At 47.7% G+C, this 23,441-nt stretch overlaps 1 protein-coding gene across 14 annotated transcripts in view; it reads right to left on the minus strand.

Annotated features, from left to right (window-relative positions):
• Positions 1–9,271: 9,271 nt before the first annotated feature.
• CD58 (CD58 molecule) overlaps positions 9,272–23,441 on the minus strand; it is a 67,343-nt gene continuing 53,173 nt past the window's right edge. For 6 of the 14 annotated variants that reach the window (XM_039482609.1, XM_039482633.1, XM_039482629.1 and 3 more), the window contains 4 exons: positions 22,398–22,469; positions 20,867–20,902; positions 19,354–19,421; positions 11,894–11,922 (listed from right to left, as the gene is read on the minus strand). In XM_039482609.1, coding sequence (XP_039338543.1) covers positions 19,390–19,421; positions 20,867–20,902; positions 22,398–22,469 — 140 coding nt within the window. In that variant the 3' untranslated portion in view covers positions 11,894–11,922; positions 19,354–19,389. Of the gene's footprint in view, positions 11,923–19,353; positions 19,422–20,866; positions 20,903–22,397; positions 22,470–23,441 lie in introns of all 14 variants that reach the window. The other 8 variants (XM_039482659.1, XM_039482619.1, XM_039482574.1 and 5 more) reach the window with 7 other exon arrangements.

Raw genomic sequence — 23,441 nt, forward strand, 5'->3', positions numbered from 1 at the left:
ATGACTGCTATCCATCATCATCATCAGCCCATGAGTGCTCCCGGCTGGCCTCAGATGAGGTCGGCCGGGGGCGCCTGGGTAAAAATAGGAATGACTCCCGGTCATTCCCAGTAGATGGTACAGAACGGCTGGTAACTGTCTTCATCATAGCAACTGGGGGCTGAGCTCCATCAGCCCTCCCCCCTCCCCATGTCTAAAGAAAAGATTCTGTACTGCCTGAACTATCATAGTAGCGGGATGCTGGGCTCCTCTCCCCCCACCCTTTAATGTCCTGCCTGGACTATCATAGCAGCTGGAGGCTGCCTCCCCCTCATTTTATCTCACTAACAAGTCAGTGTTTCTTATTCCTGCATTCTTTATTACTTCATCACACTGCCATGGTAGCCGAGGAGGGTTGGCGGAGGAGGGAAGCAACGGGTGGGGTTGTTGCAGGGGCACCCCCTAGAATGGCATGCAGCTCATCATTTCTGCGGGAGCTCTGACACGGAACGGCTGTGCTCTCTGGTTCTCTACTACACTTGCCCCATATTCTAGGCAGGACTGACTCTATTTTTAGACAAAACATAGGAAGGGAATGATCCAGGGGGTCATTCCCATTTTTGCCTATGCGCCCCCGGCCGACCTCAGCGAGGCCAGCCAGGAGCACCCATGATAACAGCAGATGGTACAGAATGACTGATAACCGTCATCTCATCGCCAATTTACAATGGCAGCAGATGGTACAGAACAACTGATAACCATCTCTGCTATCTTGCAAAGGCAAATGAATGCTGCTCTGTAACACTGCAGTACCGCGTCTGTCAGCAGCATCCAGTACACATACGGTGACAGTGACAAAAGGCAAAACGGGCTCCATGATTGCCATGCTATGGCGTCTGCCACGGCAATCCAGGGAAAAAGGGCGTGAAATGATTGTCTGCCGTTGCTTTCCCAGAGGAAGGATTGAGTGATGACATTTACCCAGAATCACCTGCGACACTGTTTTTGCATTGGGATCGCAACCCAGAATTCCAATGGGCAGAGGAGACTGCGGGAACTATGGGATAGCTACGGGATAGCTACCCACAGTGCAACACTCCAGAAATCGACACTAGCCTCGGTACATGGACACACACCGCCGAATTAATGTACTTAGTGTGGCCACGTGCACTCGATTTTATACAATCTGTTTTACAAAACCGGTTTATGTAAAATCGGAATAATCCCATAGTGTAGACATACCCTTAGTTGGACTCAGAAGACCTGGGTTCAATTTCGAACTAACACAAATGCCCTGTGTGACCTTGGGGGCAACTCAGTTAAACTCTCTGGGGCTGATTTACACATCTATAAAATGGGGTTGATAATACTGCCTTTGTCCATTTATACTATAAACTCTTAAGGGCAGAGACAGTCTCTTACTATGTGGACATACCCCTCTAATTCCCCCCCCCCCCATGTGCAGAATTAATTTTGTTATGTGCACCAATATGGAGGTGAGCTGTGACACATCACCTTCGTACTGGTGCACATAAAAAATTCATGGGGTGGGGGTGAGTCCAAGGGGTTCGGAGTGTGGGAGTGGGATCAGGGCTGGGGCAAAGGGTTGGAGTGCAGGGGTGTAAGGGCTGCAGCTGGGGGTGTGGGATCTGGGCTGGGGCTAGGGATAAGGGGCTCAGGTCTGGGGCAGAGGGTTGGGGGGACATATGGGGGTGAGAGCTCCAGCTGAGGGTGCAGGATCTGGGGTAGGGCTAGGGATAAGGGGTTTGGGGTGCAGGAGGGTGCTTTGGGGCTACATCAGGGAGAGAGGACTCCCCCCAGCTCTCTCTTCTCACAGCAGCACCTGGGCTGGGGGGGAGGGGCGCCTCCTCCCGCCACGGCAGCTCCGGGGCTGGGCTCTGGAATAGGGCACCCCTCTCGTGGGAGGTCCGGGCTGGGGGGCTGGGTTTTGGGCTCCCCGGCCAGGACAGGTCCGGGCCAGGGCTGGGTATGGGCCACCTCTGCCCTGGCCGTGGCAGGTCCGAGGCTGAGTTGGGGCCGGGGGAGGGGCGCTCCTCTCCCAGCTGTGGCAGGTCACGTCCGGGCAGGTTCCCTGAGCGCCTGCATGGCACTCAGGGGCGGCTCTATGTATTTTGCCACCCCAAGCATGGCAGTCAGGCGGCTTTTGGCGGCACGCCTGCGGGACATCCACTGGTCCCGCGCCTTCGCTGTACCCACCGCTGAATTGCCGCCGAAACCCGCCTGACTGCCGCCCTCACGGCAACCGGCATGCTGCCCCCAGCAGCTTGCCGCCCCAGGCACACGCTTGCTGTGCTGGTGCCTGGAGCCACCCCTGATGGCACTAAATAGGCTGCTGCATGGTAGCCACACAGCTGTACAGCTTAAACGGAACTTAGCATACAATGCCTTGTGGTAGGGCCCTGATCTCATCTAGGACGTCTGTGTGCTACCATGAAACAAAGAAGAACTAACATCTGGGGGTTCCTAGCATCCAACCCTGTGCTCAGAGCCTGAGACCTCACTTCCCTCTGGTTGAGAAACTGAGATATTTAGACTAATAGTGTTAAAAGTTATAGTCTGCATGACTGGTTTATGCACAGGTCAGTTAAAGAAATTATGGCACCTACTTACAACAGTCTGTGCCTGCAATGAGGATCTTTAAGCGTTAGTGTACATTGTGCACATGTGGGATTTTATTTTTGTATAAGAACCCCGCAGAGTTTAAGATTTGCTACTAACAATCCACCCGTCTTTATACTTTCAAACTCCTGGCACACCCACATATGGTGCAAGCAGCTCTCACAATTTTAGTGCCAGGGTCATGGTGTTTTTCTTAAAGCCCCAGCTCCTGGAGTCCTCCACAAGGAACTCAGCCTTCCTCTAAAAAGAATAAACATGGTTCTAGCTCCAGTACTTGCAGAGAAAAGGTTGGAAACAAACCCTAAAGGCTCAAATACCAGAACGTAAATAAGCCCCATCCCCAACATTTAAAAGAAAATCTAGTGATTTTTAAGCCAGTCGCATGATTTTTGAAGGCGTTGGCAACACAACTTCCTGTACAAGATTCTAGGTAGTGTAGTCCAACAGGCATTCAGTTTGAGTGCTGTAATCGCACCTGTCACCAGGGGGCACTAGATATGTTATGTGTGCATATTACTACAGCACACACACTGCCACCCAATAGGCTATGAAAGCAACATTGCCAACTAGCCAGCCCTGCAGCTGGTGTCAATTGGGGTAATTCCGCTGATTGTGCTGGAACACTGATGATTTACAGCAGCGGAGGAGCAGGCCTGGCGTTTCGATACTGTTCTGAGTTCTTTTTTAACGCTTTACAAACCCAAACACAACTGCAGCTGCTATTGCAGGGCAGGAGTTATGAAAATCAGAAAGTGAAACTGAGCCATTGCACTGTCCAAACAGAGTAAGAACACACCCTAAAACCCAGCACAAGTGGTGAAACGTAGACTGCATTTTACAATGCTTTAAATTGTAATTATTTTGGACGTCACTAACAACAAAGACAGGAAGGCTTCTGTGTTCAAGTCATGTTGGCTCTCTGTGCCTGTTTCCCCATTTGTAAAGTGGAAATAATAATATTTACCTGGATTAACCAGTGAATGTTTTTAAAGTGTGTTGATGATAGAAGGCACTATATAAAATGTGAAGTAATCAATAATACATTCCTATTTTGTGTTAAGTTATTTTTGCGGTGTCCCTTTACTAGCCATTTACAAAACCTCTTTGATCATTTTGTTTTGCTCTGGACCCCTCCCTGCAAGGGAAGCAGCATAGGGCAGCCAGGCCAGTGAAGATAGGAAGTCATGATGAGAGATGAATTCTGTTCTTGGCTCGCTCATTGCACGACCTTGGGCAAGTCACATCACCTCTGTGCATTGGTTTCCCCATTTCCATTAATGCGTGTCATGTGGTTCTATGCTATAAAACAACAAGTGTACATGACACTAAGAAAATTGGCAAAAATCAATGGAGGAAACTCTAAATACTGTCCCAAATGCTATATACAGGTAGACACATATTTCCACTGATATGCAATGCAAACATAACCACAAATATGATGAAGAATTTCAAAAATGACTAGTGATTCTGGGCACTCCGCTTGAAACACCTTAAAGGGGCTTGATTTTCAGAGGGTTGGTGCTCAGCAATTTCTGGAACTCCAGCCCTTTTAAAGAGTCTCAAGCTGAGCACCCAAATCTCAAGGCACCCAGAATCACTAGTCACTTTTGAAAATCTTGCCCAAGATTTTTGCCACATTAACAAAAAATGACAGGTATTGAAATACCAGCCACACCAGAGCTACGTATACTAACCATGATGGTTGGGAATGTTTGGATGTTGGAGCCTTTGTATCTCTCCCTCTGTTAACAACCACATGAGGAGTTGTTATGCACCTGATGAGAATAAATGGAACAGGTGATATACAAGAAAAGAATGAGTATGGGAAGATACCCTCAAATATGGCCCAAGTTCACAAACTATCTTATGAGAGAGAACAAAAAAATCATTATGACGACTCTGGTATGGAGAACAACAATGGAGCCTGGCTCGGGATTTAAACTGCACTTTGATCTAAACCTGAGAACACTGGGATAATTTAAATATGGACAACTGGAGAAACACAACGTGTAGTCTAATTCATGATACTATAAAAGAAGAGGACAAAAACAGCTGAACATCAGTGTATAGTACTGTAGCACCGAGAGGTCCCAACGTGCTGGGTGATGTACAGACACAGAAAGAGACAGTCACTGTTCCCAAAGAGCTTAGTCTAAATAGACAAGACAGACACAGGGAGGAGGGAAATGGAAGCCCGTGAGGGACAGAACCAGGAACAGAATTCATCTCTCCTGATTCCCATTCCAGTGCCCTATCATTGGACTATGCTGCCTCATTTTACGTTATAGGCAGTGCGGGTAGCGATGCCTGTAGTAAAAGGGGCCTGACACTTTTCATTATAAGGCTACGATTCTGTCACAGATTCCATGGCTTTCCAGGACCTCTGTGACTTCTTCTGGGGCAGGGCTGGAGCAGTTGTCAGCCCCAGGAACAGCTGACTGGCGGCCAGGCAGGGTGCCGCAGGTCAGCTGTTTCCGTGATCCAGGGGCTGGCTTCCGGTCAGCTGTTCTGTGCCCTGGGCTGGCTGCCAGTCAGTTGTTCCCATGGGCAGCCAGAACAACTGACCGGCAGCCAGCCCGGGGCTGCCAGAACAGCGGTCCCCAGCCTGCCAGAGAAGCCACTGGGGTTGGGTCAGTCCCTCTGGGGCTGCAGCAGCAGTCGTCAGCCCCTGCCACAGAAGCAGCGGTGGGGCTGGAGCATTTGCAAACCCCAGCAGCACTGTTTACCCCCTCTCCCGGGTATTGTAGTAAAAGTCAGGGAGAGGTCCCAGGCTTCAGTGAATTTTTGTTAATTGATTTTTATAAAAACACCAGTGACAGAATCATAGTCTTAATTAAAAGACCCTGTTTTCACTTCCTTATAATTTTAACCACCTTTAACATCAAACTGAAATTTTCCATGCTGGGTGTCTGCCTCTGGCTGGTTAGGGGCAGGAGCTAGACAGTGGGAAGGATAGGGGAATAGAGACAGACTTCAGGGGCATAAGGGGGACAGGGACAGGGACAGAAGGGTCTACAGCAGGGGTAGGCAACCAATGGCATGCATGCCAAAGGCAGCATGGGAGCTGATTTTCAGTGGCATTTGCACTGCCCGGGTGCTGGCCACCAGTCCGGGGGCTCTGCATTTTAGTTTAATTTTAAATGAAGCTTCTTAAACATTTTAAAAACCTTATTTACTTTACACACAACAATAGTTTAGTTCTATATTATAGACTTAGAGAAAGAGACCTTCTAAAATCGTTAAAATGTATTACTGGCACGCGAAAACCTTAAATTAGAGTGACTAAATGAAGACTCGGCACAGCACTTCTGAAAGGTTGCCAACCCCTGCTCCATAACCACTGCCCTACAGAACCTGGAGCAGAACCCAGTAGTCCTGAGTCTCTGCAACCCTCTGCTGTCAGCAAATAGTTGTGAAACTCACTGGCAATGTGTGTAGCTCATCCTCCTCTAGTGCCTGAGCTGCACACTCAGCCTACTGCTGCTACCAGATATGCTGTCAGCTCAAGTGGGCAAGGACTATGTTGTGGCTCTAAAGGTCTGAACCCCTCCAATGACCTAAACTGCGGGTCAATATGTTTCCATGTGATGGAATTTCTGTTTTGAAAAACTTCAGAAATTACCTCCTGAAGACACCCACATTACAAGAGCACCAGGGCTGCACTGTCAAAGAATCCAAAGTTAGCAAATGGCAGCACTGAGATTGCCTGTGAAACTTTAATTCAGCCTCCATGTTAGCATTAACTGCATGACCACAAACTATTTTTTCCACAGGAAACCCTGGCTCATTCAGTGCATAAGGGTTGGGTAGTGGCTGCTGTCTGCAGAACTTACTATATTAATTGAGATGGAATATAGGGCCCAAAGATGTTAAAATAACCCAGTCACTGTCCAACATTAAACCATGTTAAGTTAAACTAGGTTTGGGGTTTTGTAAACAGAGACCTTAGCCCGCTTCACACCACAGCAAACACGTCATTAACAATTCTTCTAGCCTTTTATTCAAGATAAAAAGAAAGAAAAAAGCAACAAAGCATTTGAAATGTAATTTTAAATAAGGCTTTCATTTTAACAATGTCCTTTGTTCCCTTTCCCTTCAGCTGGAAAGGGATTTTAGGAGAAAAAAACCCGTCTCGTAGATGGTATAAAAATGGTAATAATTGTCCTTCTGGGGAAAAGAGAAGTTGTTAGCTGAGATGGGCTGGAATTGTTATTAAAGTCTGATCCCGTTTCATCTCAGCTGATGTTTGGGATTCAGCTGGACGTGGGAGAGCTGGTGATGCCTGTCTCTGTGGCAGACGTGTAAAACTCATGCACTGCTCTAGTGGTGTGTCTGTGCAGTATACATATAAACGAAATCCACTGCATTTCAGCAAGCCCTCCGCTGGGATGAGTACTCATGTGACTACTATCTCTGTGACATAATACATCATCCAATGCTTTTCCTTGCAAATGAAAAATGGACACCACCATTGTCTTTGCGTCTGGGTCAGGCTTTGGGGTGCGAGACCCGGCAGCCAAACTGGATAGCTTGTGAAACTTTGAGCTTGTGAAACTTTGGATGCTGGCAAAGTTTGTATGAAACTGGCAAAAGCCTTCCTCTCAGGTAGACAGAGCCTGCAAGTGGCTGGAGGTCAGGTAGAATGGTTCTCACCCACAGGATCAGATGTCCGGAGTTCAAATCCTGCAGGTGTTGAGACTGAGGGACTGAAAATTCAGGCACCTTTAATTGGTCTCCAGAGTTTTCTCCAGGAAAAGCAAAAATGTTCTTTGCAGACAGCTGTACAGTTCCAGCTTGGGAGGCCATGTTTTATTACTTGCCCAAAATTGTGCCTGTTGTGAAAAGTGTCTGTCAAACTATCAACTGATAGAGTGTGTCTGATTTCCAAATACCTAAAAAGCCGTTCTCAGCTGCTTCCCAAAAGCAAGCAATGTCTGTGTGGTACACACATAAAACTCATCCACTGCTGTACAGGCATGTCTGTGTGGTACACATGTAAATCAAATCCAGTGCATTTCAACAAGCCGTCAGCTGGGATGTGAGCATTCACGTGACTTGAAATAGTACATAGTATGAAATACTTGCAAAGACAAAGCCTCCATGTTAATAGGTCAAATTCAGGCTCTGTTGGTGTGAGAACCTGCCAGAATGCATTCCTATGCAGCCAAACGCGGGGTGCTGCTCAGTTTTTAAAGGGCACTTTCTACCTAACTGGCAAAGGCCTTCCCTGGAGTAAGAAAGTCCAGCCATAAAATATCCAAATGGCCTAGCTCTCCCCTACAGTGCAATTCTTCATTCATAATTTGCCACTCAATTTTCCACTGCATATTTTTGACAGTTTTTCATTCTCAATTTTTGACTTGCAAATTTAGACTCTGTTTCCAGCTCTGCCGCCAATTTGCTGTGGGACCTGTGGTAAGTTATTTGTGCAAGAATCCCCTAAAGCAGAGTTTCTCAAACTGCGGTCAGTAGATAGTTCCCTCTAAGGCAGGCCTGCACAACTCATAAAGCGACGAGGGCCATATTACTTCAAAGAAAAGAGCTGAGGGCCGAAACCCCCTCGGCCCTGCTCGACTCCCCCCGATCCAGTGCCACCCAGTCCCCTGAACACACACACCCCCAGCACCGCCCGGCCCGCGGAAACACCCCACCCAGCACCACCCAGGCCCCCCGAAACACCCCCCCCCAGCGCCACCCGCCCCATGGAAACAAACCCTCCTTCCCTAGCGCCACCCCACCGAAACAACAGTATTGAACCTTGGTAATATGTTATAGCGGGCCCCTAAAGTAGTATAATTAAGGTAAAAGAAAACTGTCTTTTTGCTAGAAGTAGAATAAGATCTTCCCCCAACTTTGTAATCAATTGCCCTATTGAATGAATGAGGTGTGACTGAGGAAGGCGTGGAAGGCAGCACCTCCAGACAGCTGCAACCCTTGGAGAGGGGATGGGAGCCAGACCAGATCAGGAGAACAGGTCAGCCACTGACTCACTACTCGCCTCCTCAGCTCCCCTTCCCCACCGCTGACTCACACGCCCCCCTGCCACTGCCCACCCGCTCACCTCCTCAGCCCCACCCCGGCTCGCCTACTCACCCCCTGCCGCTGCCTGCCCGCTCGCCTCCTCAGCCACCGGCTCACCTGCCCCCCCCGCCACTGCCTGCCCCCCGCTCGCCTACTCACCCACAGCCACTGCCAGCCTGCTTGCCTCCTCAGCCGCCTCCTCCCCTGCCACCAGCTCACCTGCCCCCCTGCCACTGCCCACCTCCTCAGTCCCCCGGCTCGCCCACTCACCCCCCCCCCCACTGCCCGCCTGCTTGTCTCCGCAGCCTCCCCCCCCCCCCGGCTCACCTGCCCCCCCACCTACTCACCTCCTGCCACTGCCCATCCGCCGCCTCCTCAGCCCCCCTCCCTCACCCGCTGCTTACCTACTCACCCCCCCGCGGGCCGCACAGTGAGCCCACGTGGGCCGCATGCTGTGCAGGCCTGCTCTAAGGTGTGGGCCTGGGCTGCCACACATGAGAGAATGAAGGGCCAGACACCTAATTAGTGGAGCCACGCAGGCATGGCTCCACTAATTACGTGCCTGGACCCTGGAGAAGATGCACATATAAGGTGAGGTGGTGGCCTTGGGGGGAATAGGGGTAGGTGGGAGGGGGCAGTGGGGTGAGGAGGGGGGGGGGGGAATTTGGGATGTGCAGGGCTGCAGCGGCCAGAGAAAGAGGCGACCGTCCCCAGGTCCAGGACTGCGGCTGCCAGGAGAGACACCCCTCCTTCCCAGCCCCAGTTTGGGGGCTGCTGCAGTAGGGGAGAGAAGGAGAGAACTCACTCCTTCCCAGCCTCAGCTCTGAGGCTGCTGTGGTGGGGGAGAGACGCCCCTCCTTCCCAGCTACAGCTCGGGGGAGAGAGGGCACATCCATTGCATTAGAAAGGTAAGACTACTGATATTAAAATGAGTTGTGTGGTTTTATTAGTGGAACAAAAAAAGTTAATATTAAGATTTTTTTTATATAGTGCTTTTATCCAAAGCACTTTGCAATAGTTAGCTAACGGTACAAACAACATCTGGAAAGATCATTAAGTGGTCCACTCAGATCCTCAGCAATTTTCAAGTGGTCCACAAAGAAAAATATTTGAGAACCACTGCCCTAAAGTATGTAGATTTTTTGGGTTGCTAACTTCATACATCAAAGCCTTGACTTGCAGAGATGCTGAAGTGAGAGCTGTGGGTGCTCAGCACGTCTGAAAAATTAAGCCCCACGTATCTCAAAAGGGCACCCTAAATTTGCGGGGTCTTTTGAAAATACAGTTTTAAACTTTTTTGCCTTTCTTTTCCCATCTGTAAAAAGGGGATAATATCTAATTCCTGTATAGCATCTATAGATTTTCAAGTGTCATGCAAAAATGGGTGAGCATTAAGTGAGTAACCAGCTCTATAATCACAAAGGAGTGCATCAAACAATCTGGTTATTAAATTTTGGCACCCTAATGGCATGAAAGTAAGATGTGCACTTTCCCTAGAACGTTAGCAGTTGAAAGGCTTGCTCATAGGAAAGGATAACCCAGAGCTGCACTATGAGTTTGACTTTCTCTTATGACTTCAATATCATATCAATTTGGACACTAATTTGGTTTGTTGTCAAGTTAAAGCTCATGGGCTATAATGCAAAGCAGCTGGAACATACCAGTAAATCTGGCCCTATTTCTAAAAACTCTTTATCGGTGTTACTAAAAACATTTTAAAGTAATGCAATGAAACAATATTAAAAATGGAATACCTTTCTCCTGGTCAGTGGTTGATTCTTTACTTTTTGCACAACATTCAGTTGGAGGGACCTATGCAAGTGGGTGCCACTCTTTCTTAAGAAAGTGACTGTTAATGGTTTCCTTCTTTGGGAAGAAGATTACAGAGGGAAAAATGACGTTCAGTATCTGGAGTCCTCCAATTGCCGTGACTCTGATCACACCAGTTTGAGACCTGGGTTTGGCACAGAGACTCTACTGGTTTCATTGGTTGATAATCTCCTTCTGATAGTGAATGAAGTGTCTGTGCTGATGCTTTCAGATCAGCTGTTTTGACACAGTTGTGGGTGCCACAGACGCAATTGCTTGACACTTACCCTGGAGTCTGAGGATACATTGTTTGGCTAGCAGGGATTCTCAAACTTCATTGCACCGTGACCCCCTTCTGACAACAAAAATTACTACACGACTCCAGGAAGACGGAAAAAGCCTGAGCCCTGCCCCCTTGGGTGGGGGTGAGGGGGCACCATAACCTGAGCCCCACTGCCCAGGGCTGAAGCTGAAGCCTGAGCCCTGCTGCCCAAGGCTGAAGCCCTCGGGCTTTGGCTTCAGCCCCCCTCCTGGGCGGAGGGGCGCAGACTTTGGCTTCAAGTCTAACACCAGCCCTGGTGACCCCATTAAAACAGGGCCGTGACCCACTATTGAGCCCAACCAACAGTTTGAGAACCGCTGGGCTAGAGTAAATAGCAGAGTTGATACCATCTCCATTGAGCAAGAAGGGGTGTCTGCCTTGTGCTATTCAAAAAAAATCAGAATTTGGTGGTGGTGGTGGAAGGTGATGGTGGTGCTTTCTGGAAGGACAGATAGAAACAAGAGCCAGGAAAGCTGTTGCTCATCTCTGCATGGACAGTGTCGTTGTGGCCTTTCCTTTCAGATAGGGAGGCGGAGAAAATGAGAGTCGCCCTCTGAACACTCTTCTCTTCTGAATTTAAATAATGTTACAGTTAGAGTTTTATATCACGCCCATTAGTTTTTTATTTGTCCCCATTCTCTTGTGTTAGTTAATGTCTGGAAACATTGACATAAATAAACCTGGCTCCTATGTTTCATGTTCACTTGCTTGTAAAACAAAAGTACAAAAAGAAGCACGGATGCAAAGGGACTTGGCTCCTTGACTCACTCTGTCCATTTTCAAAATAACTGACAATGAAGAAAGAGCGTCCATCCTGGAAAGATAAAAGTGGGCATTGGTGGAAGGGATAGCTCAGTGATTTGAGCATTGGCCTGCTAAACCCAGGGCTGCGAGCTCAATCCTTGAGGGGGCCACTTAGGGATTTAGTTGGGGATTGGGACTAGATGACTTCCTGAGGTCCCTTCCAACCCTGTTAGTCTATGAAGCTTGAGAACAAATAAACAAATCTTCAAAACACATCTGTTAAGGAGAACTCCAGCACTCGTGGGCAACATCCAGAGAAGCTAGTTCTTCTCTCAGTGTCTTTTGTCATGCCGCAATGAAGTTTAGTCCATTGTGTTGTTAGTCTGCCTCACTTTGCAGTTTAAGATCTGGAATAAAAGATGAATTCATTATATTTTTTATTTTAGTTTGCAATGTTTTATCAGTTACCCAAGACCACTGGAGATTTTAAACACTTGCAAACAATAAATATGAATTAATAAGATACTGTAGCATTTTGCTATGAAGTCTTTGGTCTATGTTAGTAGCAGCACCAGTTGATACTCGGTGTCGCTCCTGGGTATAATGCTGCAGGGTTTTTTTTTCCTATGGTAACATTATGCATTTCTGAAGCGTCTTTCATCTGAGGATCTCACAGCTTTCCTAAGGCAGGTAAGCATTATCCTCATTTTGCAGATAAGGAAATTGAGGCACAGAGAAATTATAATGAGAAAGTGTCAGAACAGAATATCTAAAGTATTTACGTCACGTGATGGGCATCTAAATAAAACCAGGCTGATTTTCAGAAGGGATACTTAACTGCCACTTAAGTCAACACTTCCTTCTTAGTGCACCGGACACCAGCAACACAGGGAGACCAGTCTGTAAGCACCAAGGCAGATGATGCCTTTCCTCCCACACCAAATCTCAGCCCAGTACCATTTCCACCCACTCCAGACCCCAGCAGGGGAGCTAGTCTAGCAGCATGGAGACCTGAAGCAGCTGGCACAACTCTGCAGTTGCACCGGTACTTTTTGTTGAGTTCAGTTACGCTACATTGAAGAAGGGGAAGTAACTCCTGTGTTTGTTACATTTCCAAAGCAGCCTGTGTCTGAGATGTTATCCGACTGTATGGGTGGGTGGTTTGGCGTGGGTGGGGACTGTGGTTGTTTAGATAAGGGAAACCCCGTCAAAGGTGAGACGGGGCAAAATTTCAAAAGGGAACATTTTAAATTATTTTCTTTCCAAAAGTTAGTATCCCAGATCCATAGCAGCTTTGTTTGCTCTTGTTGTGTCCTGGTGAGGCCAGTCTGAACACAGGACAAAAGAAGGTGACGGAGCAGCATAACAAAACAACAACGTGAGAACGTCAGACTTGGTGTTTCTGGTGTCGGATGTTTTCTCAAGGCCCAGATGGTAGGGTGGTGATCCCCTCCAAACATGGAACTAATGCCCTTCTCCTGCCTACAGCTGTGACAGACAGGGTCAGTTCTTACACTCCCCTAGGTAGTTCTGACATAGGTCACACAACCTCTGAACAGCACTGAATCAAATGCTGCTGCTACTGATTTGTTCCTCTGTGGTGAGCTGTAACAATAATGCTTATACAAATAATGCAATTGTATATTACAAATCCCCAAACCCCTGAACATGGCTCAAACACCACAGCAAACCCCAGTGGCCAAATAAAGCATCCTGTATAGAACAGAAAATCATAATAGCCCATGATCTAGCAACAGCCAGCAAACCTCACAAAATCTTACGTCTTCAGCCTCACGCCTCAGGTTCACTGACAGCCTCTGGGTCCCCTTCCAGCTGATCCAAACTGCCACCGCTTAGATCAGCTTCCCCTTCCAGCCACTTGGACCATGTCACTGGCCTGCCTCAGATCGTCACACTGCTGCCTCGCTTCATCTGCATCAAATTCAGGTTTCTCATCCTGTCCCTCACTTAGGCCTGGTCTGCACTCAAATTTAGTTCGACTTCCATGGCCTCTGTTTCAGCCCTGCCTACACCTTCACTCTCATTCCTCTCTATTCCCCCTCACTAGCTATCCTCCTAAGCCTCCCTTTTGACTGCTCCCTCGGTCTCCAGCAAACACGGCTTGGTTGCTATTAAATAGAAGAGAAAAACTCTGCATATTTCTGATAGCCCCTCCACCCAGATTCCTGTGGAGCCCAGGAAGCTTTAATGTACTATCAATGTTATGTGAAGGGAGAAACCCTTATAAAAAACATACTACAGTACTCACGGCTTGTGTACACACACACAAACACACTCTACCACTTTAACTATACCAATACAATAAAAACAGTGCAACCCTCTAGTATGAGCTCAACAACACCTTTTTAAACCTCAGTGTTTTTGATCCACTCCCAGACTGTTCCCATCCAGTACCCTTAACTGTTTGCACCGTTTCTGTCAAAAATGGATTGCAAGCTCCTTGCAGCAGAGCCCTTTTCTTCCCATGTTTGTGGAGAGCCCCATGTATCTATATGGTGCTATACACATACTATTCAAAGGCTAAATACTAAGCAACTTATTCAGATCTTTACTCAGGTCTTATTGAGAGAGAGTCAATGAGAGTTCACCTGAGTACGAGTTACACGTTCTGGGACACTGTCAGGCTGTTTAGAGCTCACACTTAGGCTTTAGTTGTAGCTATTACAAAACCTAGTGTTAATACAAATACTTGGTGAAATAACACCCCTCCCGAAAGCCATTCACTCAGTTTTATTGGACTTACATCTCCCCCTTATATACACCAGAAAGGGTTTGCTACATAGCTAGACAGATCTACCAATATTGACAAATCCTACTAGTGGAGACGCAGCTTATAACAAGTCCCTGAATGAAACTAGCTATACAGGCAAAAGGAACGTGCCAGTATAACCGCATCTACACTAGGGTTTTTGCCAGCAGAGTTACGTCAGTTAGGGTGTGTGATTTTCTCACTTTCCTGCCAGCCAGCAAAACTTGTGTGTGTAGACCAGGGCTCAGTGTTTTCAGCCCCAAGCACTGTGGCTTTGGATTAGTACCTGGTAATCAGAATGTGATACTAATTAGATATACGAGTGAAACTCGTTAGTTTGTTCTTGGACATGTTCTACACTAGAAACGTTTTACTGGCATAACTATTGATTAGGAGGCTGATTCTTTACTAATATCGTAGACCCAGTATAAGCCTGTGCGTGGATGTAGTTATGCACAGATAAAGGTGCCTGATACCGATATCATTTATTTTGCTTTGTGAACCAGAATAAACTATATCAGTATGAGCTCTTTTATACTGGTATAATTGCATCCACATTAAGGATCTGTTTTGTTTTTTAGCCCACTTTAACTATGCCAGTATAGTTAAAGCATTAAGGCTCTCTAATAGAGACAAGCCCTTCTTGTCCAAATGGAGTAAAATGCACAAAACAAACCACCAAAGTAAATGGAGAAGAGAACCTTGATTACTAAAACCTTAAACTCTAAAGTCTTCTTAATAACACTGGGAAGGCAATTAGTTTTTTTTTTAAATAGTAAACCCCTTCTTTACACTCAGGAACTCCTGTGTAAAAAGGGATAAAAAATGTGACACAAGGGATAGCATCCCATGGAAATCTGGTTTAGTAGCAACCTAATCAGCAATTTTGTGATGCATAGGACATGTTTGTTTTGGTTCACTGCTACATCTCTCACTTGCAGTGAGTGGAAAGGCAGGACAGAAAATTAACCAGCCCTGACTCATTAGTGCTCTACATTAATGTAACCCAGGGGTCAGCAGCCTTTCAGAAGTGCTGTGCCGAGTCTTCATGTATTCACTCTAATGTAAGGTTTCGCATGCCAGTAACACATTTTAACTTTTTAGAAGGTCTCCTTCTCTAAGTCTACAATATAGAACTAAACTATTGTTGTATGTAAAGTAAATAAGGTTTTTAAAATGTTTAAGAAGTTTCATTTAAAATTAAATTAAAATGCAGAGCCCCCCGGACTGGTGGCCAGGACCCGGGCAGTGTGAGTGCCGCTGAAAATCAGCTCGCGTGCCGCCTTCGGCACGCATGCCATTGGTTGCCTACCCCTGATGTAACCTGACTGCACAAAAACCCGAGCCCATCAGAGTTGATGCCCAGTTGTAAGACACTGACTGAAGAGGTCAGCGTTCAGAAAGGGTGTGGGGGTGCTACTCTACCCAAAGGAAAGAGAGATCAGACTTTGAAGGAGGCTCTTGAAAACCAGCTACTCATAACAAGAGCATGTGACTGGCTTAACAAAAGATAGAGTCACAGAGACAGGAGATCCCAACTGCCCTTTAAGGACCCATCAACTACCACTGGCTGCAGCAGGAATCTTTCCAATGACTTTACTAAGAGTTGGATCAGCCCCTGAAGGAGTATCAAAATGTGCAAGACAATGCACGACCACAACCTCAACTACTGTGCCCTGCACTGGCAGGAGAGTTCTTGGAACATACCGCTGGTCTGCCCTGTTACACCTCCATCATACCTTCAGGTGCAGCTCCCTCTAGTCAGGGCAGGATCCCAGCAGCTGGGCCAGATACTCACTGATGGCTTCAGTAGAACTGTGCTGATTTATACCAACCTGAGATCTGGCCCATTGCTTTTAAAGCAGTTGCACACAATTTATGTGCTTGTTACACTTCCTTGTTACCTAGTTTGTATAGTCAGATGTATCATTCAATGAATGATGAGGGATTTGGTATCCAATATCAAAAGAGGAAAGAAAGTTTTGTGGTTATGGGTGTCAAGAAATCTGGATTCTGTTTCTGGGTCTGTCACAGACTTTAAGTGTAACTTTGGCAAGTCACTTTGGCTTACATTTTAAAAAGTGGCCACTAAGTTTAGATGCCTCAATTTTTAGGTTCCCAACTAGGGCCAGATTTTCAGAAGTGCTGATTACCAGCAACTCAACCAACATTCAATGGGAGCTGAGGTACTCTGCACATCTGAAAAGAAAAAAAAATCAGGCCCAAAGTGTGTCAAAGGGCATGAAGTTAGAACTGAAGGGAAGAGATTTTACTGCATTATTGCCATACCTTATTTAGGTGATGTCATATTGCATATGATACAGATTTGGTTTTTGATTCATGCTTTGCAAAAAACAAAGAAAATAAATACATTTCTTTCTAAGTCTGCTTGGCAACTTTCATGGAGCTCACCAGCACCCTTTTCCAGCAGTGTTCTCAAGCTATCACTTAGTGTGGTGAAGATGAGATTTCTCTTTCTAAAACTTCTATGGTGATGTCTCCACTGCAGCTGGTGATGTATCTTTCCAGCTCGGGTAGATATGATTGAGCTCAAGAGCTCCGATTGGCCTAGCACACTAAAAAATAGCAACACAGCTGTGGCCATGTAGGCGGAGAGATGGATTAGCTGCCCCGAGTATATAGGTAGGCTCTCAGACAGGACTGTACTCAGGAGTCTAGTCCAGACCACTGGCCATGCCACCGCAGCTGCACTCTAGTTTTAGCTAGCTAAATCGATCAAAGCAAGTGCACACATGTCTATCTGAGCTGGAAATTACACCTCCAGCTGCACCATAGATGGACCCAAAGAAAAGGGAGAGTATAGCATGGCTAATGCACTGGACTAGGAGCCAGGATCTAGCATAATACTTCATATTTATATTTCCTCTTTCACTGGAGGTTCTCCAAGCATTTCATAAAGATCATTTTATTATCCCCATTTTACAGACTGGGAGTGTGAGGCACACATAGAAGTAGTAACCTACCTAACAAGAGCACACACTGAGCAAGTGATAGTCAGGAAGAGAACCCAGGTCTCCTGATTCCCGGTTCTGTGCGCTGATTCCCAGACACACTGCCTGCATCATCTGAGTCTAATCTAAGGTGCCACAGAATTGTAAAGTGTTGTTATTAAACCTTTGGAATGCTGCTTTATGAAGCACCACACATTTATAAAAGGTTGCACATAAAACACAAACACACACCCCAATAACCTTTAAACCTCCTCTCATTCCTGTATCTCCACTCCTTGCTGAAACCCAGGTTATTGGTAGGGATAAAGAGTACAGTAACTCCTCACTTCAAGTTGTCCCGGTTATCGTCATTTTGTTGCGGGGCAGTGTGCATCTCTCTCTCTCCCACACCCAAGATGTGTGTCTGTCTCTGTCTGCTACGCTGTCTCCTCTCCCTCCTGTTCATGCTGCCTTGTGTGAGAGGCTACATTAACAACGTGTTAATCCTTGAGGGCTCAGCCAAGTGCTAGGTCATCATTTAGCAGCAAGGCATTCCCTGGGAAATATCCCTCCCTCTTCCACCCTCTGACTCCACCTAGGGTGACCAGACGTCCCAATATTTAGGTGTTTGTCCCGCGTCCCAACTGATCTTTGGTTGGGATGCAATTTGTCCCAATATTTTGGTCCAAGTCAGCTTTCTTTTTTTTCTCTGCTAGCAGCACTCGGTGTTTTGTTTTTTTTTTTGCTCCGCTGGCGGACACCTCCCCCGCCCCATGTGTACCGATATCTTCTCCCTCTCATCTGGTCACCCTAATTCCACCACCTCAACCAAGCTTCACAATCATCATAGCTGTGAACAGTATTACACTGTTTGTTTAAAACATATATATCAGTGGTCCCCAATGCGGTGCCTATGGGTGCCATGGCGCCCGCCAGGGCATCTATGTGCGCCCACCTACTGAAAAGGGAGCGCCCTGCCGCTGAGGAGCACAGCCGCCGGACAAACAGCCGCCGAACAAGCAGCCACCGAAAAGTGGCAACGTCAAGAAGCACTGCTGCCGAAATGCCACTACTTTTTGGCAGCATTTCGGCAGCGACGCCTCTTGACGATGCTGCTTCTTGGTGGCATTTCGAGCACGTTTCCTCTTCTTGGAGGCATTTTGGCGGCTAGTCGCCAGGCGCCCGCCACACTGTAAAGGCTGGGGACCACTGTAATATATAGTTTTTTGTCTGGTGAAAAAAATTTCCCTGGAACCTAACACCCCCCCCCGCCCCAATTTCAATTAATTCTTATGGGGAAATTGGATTCACTTCACATCGTTTCGCTTAAAGTCACATTTTTCAGGAACATAACTATGACGTTAAGCGAGGAGTTACTGTAACTGCTCTTTCTTTGCTAAGCAGCCTACCCTTCCCTTCGATTCAGCAGGGAACAATCTTCAGTAATTGCACAGAAATACACAGGCTGTCAGGAGTGAGAGAAAAGAACTACAGCGAAAGTACATGCCAGTTACTTGGTGGTTTCATAATCTTTTAAAATGATCACTTTCCAGAGTGTGTAACAAGTTTGTGCCCTTTCTCACTTCATTATGATGTATAATGGGGGCCTGATTTTTTTTTTAATTCCACCTGTTAATTCACATGGCAAATTCAGGTGGAAGAACTAGTAGGATTAGGGCATCACAGACACCATGGAAGTGAAACCCGATCATTAGAAGAGAGTTTTTTCCCCCCAGACTGTTTAAAATTGGTTGTTGTTTGTATTAACTAAAACATTTTGGCACACAGCTGTCATGTCCTAATATCACATCACGCCTTGCCCCTTTCCCAGGGCAGGTTTTCAATCTGCAGTCTGTAGAGTGAGAGCAATACTGTTACCAAACTGAGCCAGCCCAACAGTGAAATACAACATGTGCAAGTACTGAAAGATCCAACTTTTAGTGAATTCAATACCCGAGTCACCTCATCCCCTCCCAACAGTTCACAACCATTTCACTCCACTGGCCACTTCACAGCCATGCACGTCTTCTTCCTTGGCAAGCAGCTAGTCATTGCCATGCAGCACATGTGCCTCACTTCCCCCACTTAACTCTGGCCTGAGTGTGATCGCCACACACCTGTTTTCTCTTGATTGAAGAGAAGGTCAGGCAGGTTCATTGATTTAGTCTTGAGTTCTTCTCTTCCTCTACAAGGAGGAGAGACAATTGTATAAACTTCAGGGGGTACATAACATGATATATTTTAATAGGAATACAACTTTCTGCCTGGCCATCTACTGCACATCATTTATCATCTAAAAGGAGCTGTGAATATTTTCACATTTTACAACTTCCATGCCTGACAGTTTGTGAAGCTCTTCAGGAACTATCTCTGTGCAGAGTTGCTGAAAGCCAGCCAGCTCTGGGGTGGAGAGCAGCAACCCACCAGCATACAGCTAGTTGTATAAAAGCAGAGTAAGGAGAGAATATTTTGAGCTAGCATGGGGAGGAGAGGGAGTAGGGCAGGCTGCCGCTCCTGCGAGGCTCTCAGGGAGTGGCCACACTGCAGTGACCCAGAGTGGCCAGCTTCAGCTGGTGTGAGAAGTGTCTCCCTCCTGCGCCCCCCCAGGCCCGGCTTCCAGGGAGATGGGCTGAACATGCCAGGGGAGTGGGGGAGGCAGAGAAGCAGTGGGAGGACAGAGTCCCCTCTCCCCCGCAAGTAATTCTGGTGGGGTGGGGAGAGCGTGGCGTCCACGGCTTGGGCACAGGGCAGAAGAGGGTGGAGGTCGCTGCGCAAAGGACACATGTGGGGCAGTCATGTGTCCTCCCCTTTAGATTTGGGTCCCCACCCCGCCCATCAGGATCGGGAGACATGAGTCATCTATAGCTAGAGCAATACTGTTACCAAACTGAAGCTATTGCTACACTGGCATTTTACAGCGCTGCAACTTTCTCGCTCAGGGGTGTGAAACAATTACCCCCCCTGAGCGCAGCAAAGCGCCAGTGTAAAAAGTGTCCGAGCGCTGGGAGCCATGCTCCCAGCTCTGTAAGCTAATCCCCTTGGGGAGGTGGAGTACCTGCAGCACTGGGAGAGCTCTCTCGCAGCACTGGCGCTGCGACCACACTCACACTTCAAAGCGCTGCCGTGGCAGCGCTTTGGAGTTTCGAGTGTAGCCATACCCTGAGCCAGCCCAACAGTGAAACACAACATGTTCAAGCACTGAAAGTTGCAACTTTTACTGAATTCCATCCCTGATTGAATCTGGAATTGGAACCTAGGGAAGCCAGGGATAATTAGACACATTAACCACTTCATCTACAACCACTGATTTGCTATCACAAGTCCTGTCAACCAATCCCAGTCCTTATATGGATATCGGTGTTAATCTGCTATCTACAGCTCTAACATTTACGGCCACTCCACACCTTTGAGACACGCCCCCATCAGACAGCATTAAGCACTGAAAGCCAAGCCAGCCGTGAGTACTATAACCTGAGGCGCTATGTGCACACGTCACATGTATCGTCTTGAACGTTCAGGGATGTTTGGAGCTTTTAGCTGTGGACAAGCTCTAGTGAGCTCTAGCAATCTAACGGACTTTTCCCAGACGTGGTCATACAGGGTCTAAAACGTTCCTGTTCTTTTCCATACCTGGCTTCTGATTCCTGCTTGAGATATTTTTACTGTCTGAAAAGTAAGATGCAAACGAGTTGGAGTTAGCACCAATTATTGCACACGTCATTCATGGTCATCATTTAGGGAGTAAAATTCTTTCCTAACCTACCCGAAGACCACTGGCGTAACAGAGGGCTAGTGGCTAGTTGGCATGTCCCTGGTTCAGAGCAGGATGGGTCATGGGAGAGCTGAAGCATAATGTGATAAAATGCACCCCTTACTGCTACTCCAAAAGGTAGCAGCACGCCTCTTATCCTCACCCCTTTTCCCAGGGCTCCTTGCTTACTGCAGCACCAAGCCGGGGTCCAAGGGGCTTGCTGTGTACCCCAGCCAGCTGTTCAAAACCCTTGTGACTCTTGCACTGTGAACAACACAACACCCGCCCCTCCCATAGTCTTCAGTAGAGCACCAAGGCCCAGGTCCTGAAAGGTATTTAGGCTCCTAACTGCCACTGAAACAGGTGCCTAAATACCTTTGAAGATCTGGGCCGAGGAGTCTGTCCTGGCTGCGGGTGCCATAGGGATAAGAGGGCTTAACCAGACACTGCTCTAGTCACCCTCATTTGAACATTTTGCCTGAAATTTGCAGGGCAGCAATCACACATCTAGTCCGACATGGCATCTGGGAAGTGCGGTATTGTCAGAAGATGACTGACACACAGAGGGGTAGGCTAGTATTCGGAGCACAAGACTGGGAATCAGGACTCCTGGGTTCAATTCTCTCTGTGATACTCTGTGCCTGATTCTCTACCCATTTCACCCTTGTAGCCTACTTGATGCCACTAGGGTGACTCCTGATTGACAGCAACATGAGTGGAGACTCGGGTCCTGTGTGGCTCTGGACAAACCATTTCACCTCTCTGTGCTTCAGCTTCCCCAGGTGTAAGTAGGAGATAACACCCACTCCCAAAGCGGCACAATGAGGATTTATGCAGTTATGTCTGGATGGTGTTTGAGGATGGACGTGCTGATGATTACAAATGGAACGGTAAAGCACAGGCTGATGGGCAGGGCAGTAGCGCTCTACAAGTGTCCTGTGTGCACAGAGGAGGAGCACATCAGCAAGTAACCAGGTCATTACGCCAGAGCAGAGGGCAAGTCGAGGCAGGCTGGAGAAGAAAGATCTAAAATTCTTCTGTAGGAGCCTCACAGAGAATTGTCTTTATTCTCCTTTTGCAGGAAATCTGCCTCCAGTGCACACCCAAATGCCTCACTTCCAGCTACATCAGCAACCTTCATGCTCCCTTCATTTCCCCGGTGAACAACAAGCGACTCTCCAGCCAGAGACCCTCCCTGTTTCCCCCAGCTCCCATGACAGTGTCTCTGTCCTACTCTCCTGCGTGTGCAATGGGCACCTCATCCCCTCTCAACACTTCACAACCATTTCCCTCCACTGGTCACTTCATAGCCATGCACGTCTTCCTCCCTGGCAAGCAGCTAGTCATTGCCATCAGCACATGCGCCTCACTTCCCCCACTTTACTCTGGCAGAGTGTGATGGCCACTCACCTGGATTCTCTTCATTGGAGGGAAGGTCAGGTTGGTTCATTGATTCAGTCTCTTTTGAGCTCTTCTCTTCATCTACAAGGGGGAGAGATAATTGTATAATCTTCAGGTGTACATAACATGATACATTTAAACAGGAATAAATAATTTCTGTCAGGCCATTTGCTGCTCATTATTTATCATCTGGGATTACTGAACCCATCAGCTTCTCCCAGGTGGTGTCAGTCCCCAACAAATGCCCCCAACCAGCACTGATTCACTTGGATGTTCTCTGGACAGTTCATATGAAATTATCTGGCTAAAAGGAGCTGTGAATATTTTCATATTTTACAACTTCCATGCCTGATAGTCCCCGAAGAGCTTCACAAAGGATCTCTATGCAGAGCTGCTGAAACGCAGCCACCTCTGGGGTGGAGAGCAGCAACCCACCAGCATACAGCTAGTTGTACAACAGTGGAGTAAGGAGGGGAAATTTTGAGCTGGGGCTGGGAGGAGAGGGAGTAGAGCAGGCTGCCACCCCAGTGAGGCTCACAGGGAGCAGCCGTGCTGCACAGAGTCAGTGACCCAGAGTGGCCAGCTTCAGCTGGTGTGAGAAGCGTCTCCCTCCTGCGCCCCACCCAGGCCCGGCTTCCAGGGAGATGGGCTGAACATGCCAGGAGGGTGAGGGAGGCAGAGACGCAGTGGGAGGACAGAGTCCCCTGCCCCCGTAAGTAATTCTGGTGGGGTGGGGAGAGCGTGGCGGCCACGGCTTGGGCACAGGGCAGGAGAGGGTGGAGGTCGCTGCACAAAGGACACGTGGGGCAGTCACGTGTCATTCCCTTTAGATTTGTGTCCCCACCCTGTCCCCCAGGATCAGGTGACATGAGTCATCTATGGATAGAGCAATACTGTTACCAAACTGAGGCTCTGGCTACACTGGCCCTTTACAGCGCTGCAACTTTCTCGCTCAGGGGTGTGAAACAATACCCCCCGAGTGCAGCAAGTTACAGCGCTGAAAAGCGCCAGTGTAAAAAGTGTCTGAGCGGTGGGAGCTGTGCTCCCAGCACT

Source organism: Mauremys reevesii, linkage group 1 (assembly GCF_016161935.1).
Source record: "Mauremys reevesii isolate NIE-2019 linkage group 1, ASM1616193v1, whole genome shotgun sequence".
NCBI classification, from domain to species: domain Eukaryota; kingdom Metazoa; phylum Chordata; order Testudines; family Geoemydidae; genus Mauremys; species Mauremys reevesii.